Below are 10,074 nucleotides of genomic sequence, written 5' to 3'. Positions count from 1 at the left end.
CACCTGCCCCTCGCTGCCCCCAGCTGCCCCTCGCCCCCCAGGCAGCCCCTCATCCCTTCCCTGTCCCCATCCGCACTCCCAGCTGTGCTCCCCTTGTGCCAGATGGGTTCTGCAGGACATCCCCACGCAGCTCCTCGCTGTCCCCCAGCACTGAGGGCCTTGTCCTGGTGGTGACACCACTTCGGGGACCCACCAACTCCTGGGCAGTGCCAAAGGGGCACAAACCTGCAGGGACGCGCTGTGCTGCGCCAGGCTGTGATGCCGACTGACCCCAAAGGGCACTGTGGGGTTGTGGGGTCACCATCCCACGGGCACTGCAGAGCTGCAGCACTGGGAGTGACATTGGGGTCTCCAGGAGGGTCAGTGCACACCTGGCAGGGGCCCGGGTGATGGGGGCATGGGTAACCCCAATTAGACCCCCCCCAGTGCTGTGCAGAGCTCCAGGCTCCTCTCCACTCCCTCTGCACATGGGGCCGTGTGGCTGTGCTGCCCAAAGCTCTGGTGTTCTGAGTCCCCAAGCACTGGGGAGGTGTGACCCAGGTGGGAGACCTCAGATCACTGCTATCGGATGGGACACGAGGGGACACATGGGGATGAGCTGCGACCCAATGCATGGCACCTCCTAATCCTCCCCCAGAGCTTTTTGCAGCCCCGCTTTCCCACTGTCACTACATATGGGTCAGCTCCAGTGATGGCCACAGGGCAGGGCACAGCCATGGGGATGGGATGGACATAGGACATGACACAACCATGGGGGTGGCACGGGCATAAGGCATGGCACACCTATGGGACATGGCACAGCCATGGGGGATGGCACAGCCATAGGGCATGGCACACCTATGGGACATGGCACAGCCATAGTGCATGGCACAGCCATGGGGGATGGCACAGCCATAGGGCAAGACACAGCCATAGGGCATGGCACACCTATGTGACATGGCACAGCCATAGGGCATAGCACAGCCTTGGTGCACAGCACAGCCGTATCCCCACCACAAAGCAGACAGACAGCACTATGCCATGGAATGCTGGTGCCCAACACCCACCCCAGCACCCACAGCTGCTCCAGGTCCTTTCTGTGGGGCCAGGACCGCACCAGGTTCCATCTCCATCCCACGCCATCACCACATCCCCACGCTCCCTCCAAACCTGGATGGGGGATCCCTCGCAGCACAAGATCTGTGGGTGTTGAGGTCCCTGTGCCCTACTGGGGGGCTCCACGTCCTGACCTGTGCCCCCACAGCCATGAGCCGCCGCGTGGTGCGCCAGAGCAAGTTCCGTCACGTCTTTGGGCAGCCAGTGAAGGCCGACCAGATGTATGAGGACATCCGTGTCTCCAAGGTGACGTGGGACAGCTCCTTCTGCGCCGTCAACCCCAAATTCCTGGCCATCATTGTGGAGTCGGGTGGCGGGGGGGCCTTCATGGTCCTGCCCCTGTCCAAGGTGAGCGGAGGCGTTGGGACGGGTCCCCCCATGGGTGGTAGGGGGTGTGGGATGTGATGATGGGCTCTGCTCTGGGCGTGGGATGTGGTGATGGCTCTGCATCTCTGCCCCCATATCCCCAATCTGTGGATGGCTCAAGGACCCTGGGGGAGTTACTGGCACATATCCTGGGGACAACTGCAGTGACATAGGAACCCTCCGTCCACTTTCTCCCCAGCCCCAAATCCCTGTGTGTGTGTGTGTTTGTGTGTGCACCCACCCCAACACAGGGACTGGGCCCCCCCACCATAGGGGGTACAGAGCAACCCATCCCCAGCCACATTGCTGCCCTCTGCATCCCCATGAGGCTCAGTGCCTCAGTTTCCCCATGGCTCCCTCCGTGCTGTATCCGTGCTGGGGCTCAGGGGAGGGGTCCCAGGCTCATCCCTCCCTCCCCGTGTTGCAGACAGGCCGTGTGGACAAGAACCACCCGCTGGTGACGGGGCACACGGCTCCCGTGCTGGACATCGACTGGTGTCCCCACAACGACAACGTCATCGCCAGCGCCTCCGAGGACACCACCGTTATGGTGAGGGGCGGGCGGTGGGGGGGAGGGGGGACGTATGGAGGGCCCCCCCTCCTTTCCCGTTGCTTTGCTGCCTGCAAAGTGTCACCGACCTATTTTTAGAGGCAGTGCCATGTGTGTGTGCTGCTGGCGGCAGCCGCTGGCTCCATGATGCAGCACTTTATGCTAAATATACCCTCCCTGCGACTCAGCACCGGGGGGGCCACATGCGGCACAATGGGTCTGTGCTCCCCCCATCCCCCCCGCACCACGTGCTCCCTGCAGCATCAGGATGTGTATCGGAGCAGCTCTGAGGTTAATTATCCCCGTGTCCCTCCCCCAGGTGTGGCAGATCCCAGACTACGTCCCCGTGCGCAGCATCACGGAGCCGGTGGTGACGCTGGAGGGGCACTCCAAGCGCGTGGGCATCATCTGCTGGCACCCCACAGCCCGCAACGTGCTGCTGAGCGCAGGTGGGGCTCAACCAAGTCCCGTGGGAACCAATGGTGGTTAACCCCAAATCCCCACTGGGGGTCAATGGTAGTCACCCCAAATCCCCACTGGGAAGCAATAGTAGTCACCTCAAATCCCAGTGGGGACCAACGGTGGCCTCTCCAACTCCCACAAGGAACCAATGGTGATCACCCCAAGTTCCATAAGGAACCAAAGGTAGTCACCCAAATCCACACTGAGGATCGATAGTGGTCACCTCAAATCCCCCTAGCGAGCAACAGTGGTCACCCCAAGTCCCACTGGGGACCAACAGCAGTCACCTCAAATCCCCACTGGGAACCTGTAGTGGTCACCAGTGGGGTGACACTGTCCCGGTGTCCCCTGCAGGCTGCGACAACCTGGTTATCCTCTGGAATGTGGGCACCGGGGAGATGCTGCTGGCACTGGAGGACATGCACACCGACCTCATCTACAACGTGGGCTGGAACCGCAATGGCAGCCTCCTGGTCACCACCTGCAAGGACAAGAAGGTGCGCGTCATCGACCCGCGCAAGCAGACGGTGGTGGCGGTGAGTGTCCCCAGCGTGTCCCCATTGCCACCTCCCCGCGTCTCTCCCCTCTCCCCGCTAACGGCCGACCCCACTAACCCCGCCCCTCTGTGTTTGCCTTTAACCCGCTAACGCCCAACGCAGGAGATAACCAAACCGCACGACGGCGCCCGGCCCATCCGCGCCATCTTCATGGCCGATGGCAAGATCTTCACCACCGGCTTCAGCAAGATGAGTGAGCGGCAGCTGGGCCTCTGGGACCTGGTATGGGGCCGCGCTGTGACCCACTGTGCCCCCCAGGACCCCGTGTGCCCCCCCAGGACCCTCCGGCGCCCACGTCCATTGGAACCCAATAGCTGTAGCAGGGATGGATCCGCGCCCTCACACCCCATCCCTGTGCCACGCGCTGACTCTGTGCCCCCATCCCCAGGAGAGGTTCGCGCCCCACGAGGGGCTGAGGCCCGTGCGGGCCATCTTCACGCGGGAAGGACACATCTTTACCACGGGCTTTACCAGGATGAGCCAGCGGGAGCTGGGGCTGTGGGACCCGGTAACGAGGCCGCATGGAGTGATGCTCCCGGGAACTCGGCTTCCCAAACCCAAACCCAAATCCATTCTTCCCCAAAATATGACGCCGAGTTCCCCGTGTGCTGTGCCCGTGTGCCGTGCAGTGCCTGGGTGTGCGGTAGGGGAGGTGGGTGGGGGTATCCATAGGGCGGTGCAGGTAAGCTGGAATGGGGTGTGGGCATGCCAGGGGGTCCTGGGGGTGTCCCCATCCCTATGGTGTGCAGTGCCGAATGGTGTGGCTGATGCAGGTGGGGCCCGGCGCTCACCCCCAGCTGCATCCCTGCAGAAAAACTTCGAGGAGCCCATTGCACTGCAGGAGATGGACACCAGCAATGGGGTCCTACTGCCCTTCTACGACGCCGATTCCAGCATTGTGTACCTCTGTGGAAAGGTGACCCCCGGATCCCCCCGCTTTACTGCCCCCCCCGCCATGGGGAGAGGTCAGGGGGCTGACAGCCCTCCACATATCGGCAGGGGGACAGCAGCATCCGCTACTTTGAGATCACGGACGAGGCGCCCTACGTGCACTACCTGAACACTTACAGCAGCAAGGAGCCACAGCGTGGCATGGGCTTCATGCCCAAAAGGGGGCTGGATGTCAGCAAGTGTGAAATTGCCAGGTTGGGGCTGGAGGGGTCCGGGGAGAGGGACGGCAATGGGAGGAGCCATCCAGACCCCAACCACCTCTGCCCCACTCAGGTTCTTCAAGCTGCACGAGCGCAAGTGTGAGCCCATCGTCATGACGGTGCCACGCAAGGTGAGCCCTCGGGCACCTCTTGAGGACAGTGGGGTTTTGGGGACAATGGGATTTCAAGGGGGAGAGTTGAGTGTCCCATCTCACTGTGCCCCCACGTTGTCCCTGCAGTCAGACCTCTTCCAGGACGACCTGTACCCTGACACACCGGGCCCTGAGCCGGCCCTGGAGGCGGATGAGTGGCTGTCAGGGAAGGACGCGGAGCCCATCCTCATCTCGCTGCGGGACGGCTACGTCCCCGTCAAGAATCGGGAGCTGAAGGTGGTCAAGAAGAACATCCTGGACAGCAAACCCCCCCCAGGCCCGCGCCGCAGCCACTCCACTTCCAATGCCGACATCTCTGTGAGTGTCCCATCACCTCCCCAGGGGACGTGCCGCCCTACAGGGACAGCGGCCCATGGGGGGCATCGGCCCATGGGAACCTTGGTGCATGGAGATGTTGGTCCATGGCGGATATTGACTTATGGAGATGTTGTCCCATGGGGACGTTGGCCCTTGGGGATGTGGCACAGCCTGTCCCCTTCCTCAGGGGCTGATGGCCATGGCGGGGTTCTGTATGCACAACACCGACCCTTTGTGTCCTCCCACAGACCACCGCCCTGGACGAGGTGCTGGAGGAGATCCGGGTGCTGAAGGAGACGGTGCAGGCGCAGGAGAAGCGCATCTCCGCTCTGGAGCACAAACTCTGCCAGTTCACCAATGGCACGGACTGAGGCATGGGCATGGGACTGCGCCCAGCCCGGCATTAAACCGCATCCCGCAGCGGGCAGGAGGCCACAGCCATGTTCTTTCCCCAGGAGCTGGTGGGGGGGGGAGGGGGTGTCGGACTCTGGACCCCCCTACCCCATTTTATTCCTAGGATGCCAGAATGCATTTGGTGACTTTGGTACATGGGGCTCCCTCCTGGCAGCCATGGGTGCCAGGATGGGGGTGTTGGTCCCCCTCCCAGTGCTGGGGTACGGTGCCAAACGCCACCCTGACCCCACAGCCCCTCACAGGGGGGGCTCCATACTCCCAGCACCCCCCATTAATAAAGGGCTTGGGTCTCCTGTGGCCCTACCAGGGATGTGGGGCTGCTGTGGGGAGCCCTGCCTGCATCCCCCCCAAACCAGGCACAGAGAGGCTCCTCTCAGAGCATTTATTGGTGTTGGCCACGGTCAGAGCTGCTCAGGCTCCCCCGGCCCTGGCCCAGACGTTGCTTGTGGGGTGCCATGGGAGTGGGGGGGAGGGGGTGCCGCTATGAAAAGTCCCTTTGGGGGCAACCCCGCAGTCCCCCCCCGTGTGCAAAGAAGGAACAGCCCGGGGTGAGGAGGTGGGGGCCCAGGGTTTAGCACCATTTGATGTAAGGTTTTACCAGGCATGGGGGGGCAGTGCCCGGGATGAGGGGGTGCAGCGCTGCCATGGTTGGGGGGGGGGCATCCGAGCAGGGCAGGGAGGGTGCAAGCACAGGATGAGGGGGTGACACCGGGCATCCCTTTGCAGGTCCCCCCTTGGTTGCCTCCTTGGCCCGGGGCGAGGCCATAGAGCCCCACATGGGCTGGGGGGTGCAGTGGGGCTGAGCCCCCCCCCGTTGGCAGGCAGAGCAGCTCCCGGGTAAGTGCACTTGGTAGCGCCTGGGCAGTGGGGCCAAGGGGGGGACAGAGCCCCATGGCTCTCACGGTGTCCCTATGGCTGGGGAAGAATGTGACCCCCCGCTCCCTGGGGTCAGATAGGGGGGGCAGCATGCAGGATGCACCCCCTGTTCCCTGCCACCCCCAGTGCCCCCCAGCACTCACCCCTGCCCCGGCTACGGGGCCGACGCCGCCCCCCCTATTTGTCCTTTGCACAGGCCGTCCCCCCACACACCCCTCCGTGCCCCATACGCATGTCCCCAGGCCCCGAGTCGGTGTAGGGGGGCTCAGCGGGGGTGGGGGGTCACTTCTCCATCAGGGAGAGCTGCAGGATGCGCTGCAGCTCCTCTTCCTCCTGCCGCGTCCGCCGCTCGGCCTCCTCCTGCTCCCGCGCCGACAGCGCCATGGCCAGGCGCAGCTGCTCCGCGTAGCTGGGAAACAGTGTGCTGGGCCCCCCGCCGCCCCCGGCGCCGGGCTGGAGGGGGGTCTGGGGGCTGCCGTGTGCTGGGGAGTCCTGGGGTGGCACGGCACGACCTCAGCCCGGTGCCCCGGAGGGACCCGTGGGGATGGGACCCGCTCCCACACCCCCGGACCTTACCAACCTGTCTCCCCGGCGTCCCTCGTGCGACATGGGGTGGGTGCCTGGCTTGCTGTTGGTCAGTGCTTCCCAAATGGTGACCTAGAGGAAGGGGGAGGAGAGGAGGGGTCAGAGAGGGGAGTAAAATTTGGCCCCAGTGTGGCCCATAGGGGAATGGAGCAAGTGTGGAGTGGTGGGATGTGATGGGATGTTCCTCATGGGATCCTGATGACCGGGGGGGGATGAAGAGATGGTTGGATGAGGATGAGAAGTATGAAGATGAAAAAGATGAGGGTGTTGGATGAGAACAACATTGAGGAAGATGAAGATGTTGGATGACATTGAGGAGGACCAAGATGTTGGATGAGGATAAGGAGGATGAGGAAAAAGCTGGATGAGGAGAAAGGATTTAGGAGGAGGAGGAGGATGCTCAAATGATGAGAAGGATATTGGATGAGGAGGATGAGAATGAGGAGGACAAGGATACTGGATGAGAAAAATGTTGGATGAGGGGGATGAGACTGAGGACGCTGGATGAGAAGGATGAAGATAACGTTGGATGAGGCCAAGGGAGATGAGACGGCTGAGACTGTTGGATGAGAAACATGTTGGCTGAGGAGGATGAGGAGGGGCTCTCACCACAGTGCCCACCTGGTCGTACTCGCTGCCTGCTTCCAGCAGACTCTGCTGGATGGCAAACTGCAGCAAATCGTCGTCATCCTCCCGCAGAGCATCCTGGTGGGTGCCCACCACACTGTACCCCCGTGGCACCTCAAAGAGCGCCGGGTCCATCTCACACGCCCGGCAGGACGCTGCAGGGAGACAGGCGTGGCTGGGCACACCAATGCCGGTGTGTCCCCCACCCACCGCATGCCCTCGCCCCCCCCCTCATGTACTCAGGGAGCTGGAGCTGCTGACGCTGGAGGAATCGCTGCTGGGCGAGGGGGCCTCACTGCTGGGGCTGTTGCGCAGGGAGCTGACGGGCTCGTCGCACCCATTGAGGTTCCCAAAGGTGATGCGGGCATTGAGGATGTGGAAGATGGGGATTTCTGCCCATATTAAAAACAAAAGAATAACGAAATAAAGAGCGGGGAGGGAAGCTGGCTGTGTGCCCCACTGGACTGGTAAAGGTCCCCTCCCCGTGCCATCCCCCATACCAATCTTGACGGGGAAGCCGGGCGGGAGGCGCAGAGTGATGAAGTCGCGCAGCTTGGCGAAGAGCGCGTTGCTGATGGCCATCAGGTCGATGATGGGGGCCACCTGCTCACAGAGGGACAGCGGGTGGTCCTCGCACAGCCACAGCTTCGCCTTGAACCTGCAGTGGAGGGGACAGGCGCCAGGATGGGGGCCTCGGGAGCCCCGCGATGGCAGCACGGTGTCGTTGGGGTCCCCTCCTCCCTCCCTGCTCGCCCCCCTCACTTCTGTGTCTTGGTGGTGAGCTCCATGGGCCGTCCCATGTCCCTGTTGCCCAGCTCAAAGTTGGGGTTGAAGTACTCCTCAGGGGTGATGGCAGTTGGGTTGGTGTGGCTCAGCGTCTGCGTGATCAGCGTCTGCGGGGACAGCGCGGTGCAGTGATGGTGGCACAGCTGTGGGGTGGCACATCCATGGGGACCCCCCTCACACACTCACCCCATTGTTGGGCCCCACGTGCTGCTCGGCGATGCCCAGGAAGGACTGTAGTGGGGTCTTACTGCCTGCAAGATGGGGTGTGAGGCCGAGCACTGCAGCCCTGTGCCCACCACCGCCCCACGCGCTACCTTTGCTCTTGCCCTTGTGCTGGTCTGAGAGGTGCTCCGTCCGCGTCCGTGTGATCAGCTCCACGTTGGACGCGCCGTAGACCTGTCCAAGCAGGGAGAATGTCAAAGGTTCCCCAAAAAACAGCTGTGCCCATCCCAGCTCAGCCCCCTGCCCCTCACCTTGGCCTCATACCCATTCACCATCTCTGTCTTCTCGCTTCTCCAACCCAGAATCCCAGATTTGTTCCTGGAGGCGACACGGGATGCTGTCAGGGAGGGATGGGATGGGTTGGGATGAGTTGGGATGAGATGGTTGGGAATGGCTGGGATGAGTTGGAATGGGATGGAATGGAATGGGATGGAATGAGATTGGTTGAGTTGGGTTGGGTTTGAATGCTTGGAGTGAAATGGGATGGGATTGGTTGAGTTGGGTTGGGTTGAGATGGGATGTCATAGGATGAGATGGCATGGATGTTCCCACTTGGACAGCCAGATACGTGAGCAAAGGATTGACCAGCAATGTCCCTGCCCACCTTTCAAAGGCGATGTTCTTGGTATCAAGCTGGGTGGTGACGACGGGTGCTGTGAGCCGACCCATCACCTGCTCCTCTGTGGGCTGCACAGCAGCCAGCAGCACCTCCTGGTCGTGGCCGGCCAGGGCCAGTGTCTCTGAGTAGACCACTCGCCGGTCATGGTCAATCTCCATCACCACTGCACTGGTGTCTGTGGGGAGGGGTTGTTCAACACAGGGACAGCTGTGGTCCTCCACAGCATCCCCCAGCCCCCTCCTCACCTTGTCCCCTGAAGACAAAGCTGCGGTTGCCCCGCTGCCAGGTCATATGGTCAAAGCCCAGCAGCGTGGTATCCACCCGCAAGTTCTGGCCACTCTTCCACACCTTGTACGTGTCACTGGGGCAGATCTTGGACACCAGTGGCACTGGGGGGAGACGGCGATAGCCCAGCCAGGGATGGGGACACCCTGTGCCTCCCAGTGGGCTGCAAGCACGCTGGGAAGCTCCCACTCCACCTGAGCTTACCCCAGCTGGTGAACTCCCACTTCATCTCCACATAGAAGTCCTGGGCCTGCCAAGAGCAGTGGGGTGGGCAGGGGCCCAGAGGTGATGCCCCCAACCCCGAGGGCTCCCCCAGCCCCGGGTACCTTGCGCAGCTTCTCCAGCAGGATGGGGATCCCGGCCAGGCGCTTGATGGCTCTCTGGTAGTCACGGTAGCGCAGGACCAGCTGCACCAACTCTAGGTCACGGGTGCTCACGGCCTCCTGTAGCACTGCAGTGGCACAGCACGGTGCAGCACAGTGCAGAGCAGCACGGCACAGCACAGCACAGCAGGGCACAGCATGGCATGGCACAGCATGGCGTGGTTCAATATGGCACAACGTGGCGTGGAATGGCACAAGGCGGTGCAACACGACGTGATGCAGCACAGCATGGGATGGCACGGTGGGATGCGGCACGGTGTGGTCCAGCACAGCATGGGATGGCACAGTGGGATGCAGCATGGCGCGGTGCAGCACGTGCTCCCCCTGGGGAGCAGGTTGTCCACATCGGAAGCCCTGCTCACCTGTCCAGCCGCTGCGATTCTCCTTGCCCACATCAGCTCCATGCTTCAGCAGCACCCGGGCGCACTCCAGGTGGCCCAGCGTGGTGGCCAGGTGCAGCGGGGTGCGTCCTCGGGGGTCCAGCTGCTCGATGTCGGCCTGGTGGGGGGCACCAGAGCTCAGGGGAGGGCGAGCTACCTAGAACTCCCTTCCCACGCCCTCCCACAGCCGCATCTCCATCCGACACAGCCGCAAGCCGGGGGAAAGCCCCCACCTCTGTGGCTCTG

General features: G+C 62.7%; 2 protein-coding genes across 5 annotated transcripts; one reads left to right on the top strand and one right to left on the bottom strand.

The window, feature by feature from the left end:
• Positions 1-1,225: 1,225 nt before the first annotated feature.
• CORO6 (coronin 6) lies at positions 1,226-5,426 on the top strand. 4 transcript variants are annotated; one of them, XM_031556476.1, is made up of 11 exons: positions 1,226-1,443; positions 1,889-2,011; positions 2,331-2,460; positions 2,828-3,009; positions 3,133-3,252; positions 3,419-3,538; positions 3,842-3,946; positions 4,030-4,175; positions 4,255-4,312; positions 4,421-4,651; positions 4,900-5,426. In XM_031556476.1, exons 1-11 carry the CDS (start codon positions 1,246-1,248, stop codon positions 5,020-5,022), a joined length of 1,536 nt encoding a protein of 511 aa, XP_031412336.1. In that variant the 5' UTR covers positions 1,226-1,245; the 3' UTR covers positions 5,023-5,426. The 4 variants fall into 4 exon arrangements, with proteins under 4 accessions (XP_031412336.1, XP_010720415.1, XP_003211807.1 ...); XM_010722113.3 differs by lacking the exon at positions 3,133-3,252; XM_003211759.4 differs by lacking the exon at positions 3,419-3,538 and having other exon boundaries at positions 1,227-1,443.
• An 8-nt stretch (positions 5,427-5,434) lies between these two features.
• ANKRD13B (ankyrin repeat domain 13B) lies at positions 5,435-9,985 on the bottom strand (the record flags this gene model as incomplete). The annotated part of the gene is given in 15 exon segments (XM_031556498.1): positions 5,435-6,376; positions 6,379-6,433; positions 6,522-6,598; positions 7,148-7,308; positions 7,393-7,545; positions 7,654-7,811; positions 7,916-8,046; positions 8,126-8,190; positions 8,254-8,335; positions 8,413-8,479; positions 8,766-8,955; positions 9,026-9,169; positions 9,270-9,315; positions 9,392-9,516; positions 9,811-9,985. Coding segments are annotated over 15 exon segments (1,782 nt in total), but the record flags the coding sequence as incomplete, so codon positions are not given.
• Between the last annotated feature and the right edge of the window lie 89 nt (positions 9,986-10,074).

This window comes from Meleagris gallopavo, chromosome 21 (genome assembly GCF_000146605.3).
Source record: "Meleagris gallopavo isolate NT-WF06-2002-E0010 breed Aviagen turkey brand Nicholas breeding stock chromosome 21, Turkey_5.1, whole genome shotgun sequence".
Classification (NCBI taxonomy): Eukaryota; Metazoa; Chordata; class Aves; order Galliformes; family Phasianidae; genus Meleagris; species Meleagris gallopavo.
This window is presented reverse-complemented; position numbering and strand designations above follow the sequence as displayed.

What these genes read in the sequence shown, in the direction of transcription:
- CORO6 (XM_031556476.1), top strand. Translation starts at nt 1,246, where the DNA reads ATGAGCCGCCGCGTGGTGCGCCAGAGCAAGTTCCGTCACGTCTTTGGG. An exon ending in AGCAAGTGTGAAATTGCCAG is followed by an intron (nt 4,176 to 4,254) that starts GTTGGGGCTGGA and finishes TGCCCCACTCAG; the next exon opens with GTTCTTCAAGCTGCACGAGC. An exon ending in TCATGACGGTGCCACGCAAG is followed by an intron (nt 4,313 to 4,420) that starts GTGAGCCCTCGG and finishes TTGTCCCTGCAG; the next exon opens with TCAGACCTCTTCCAGGACGA.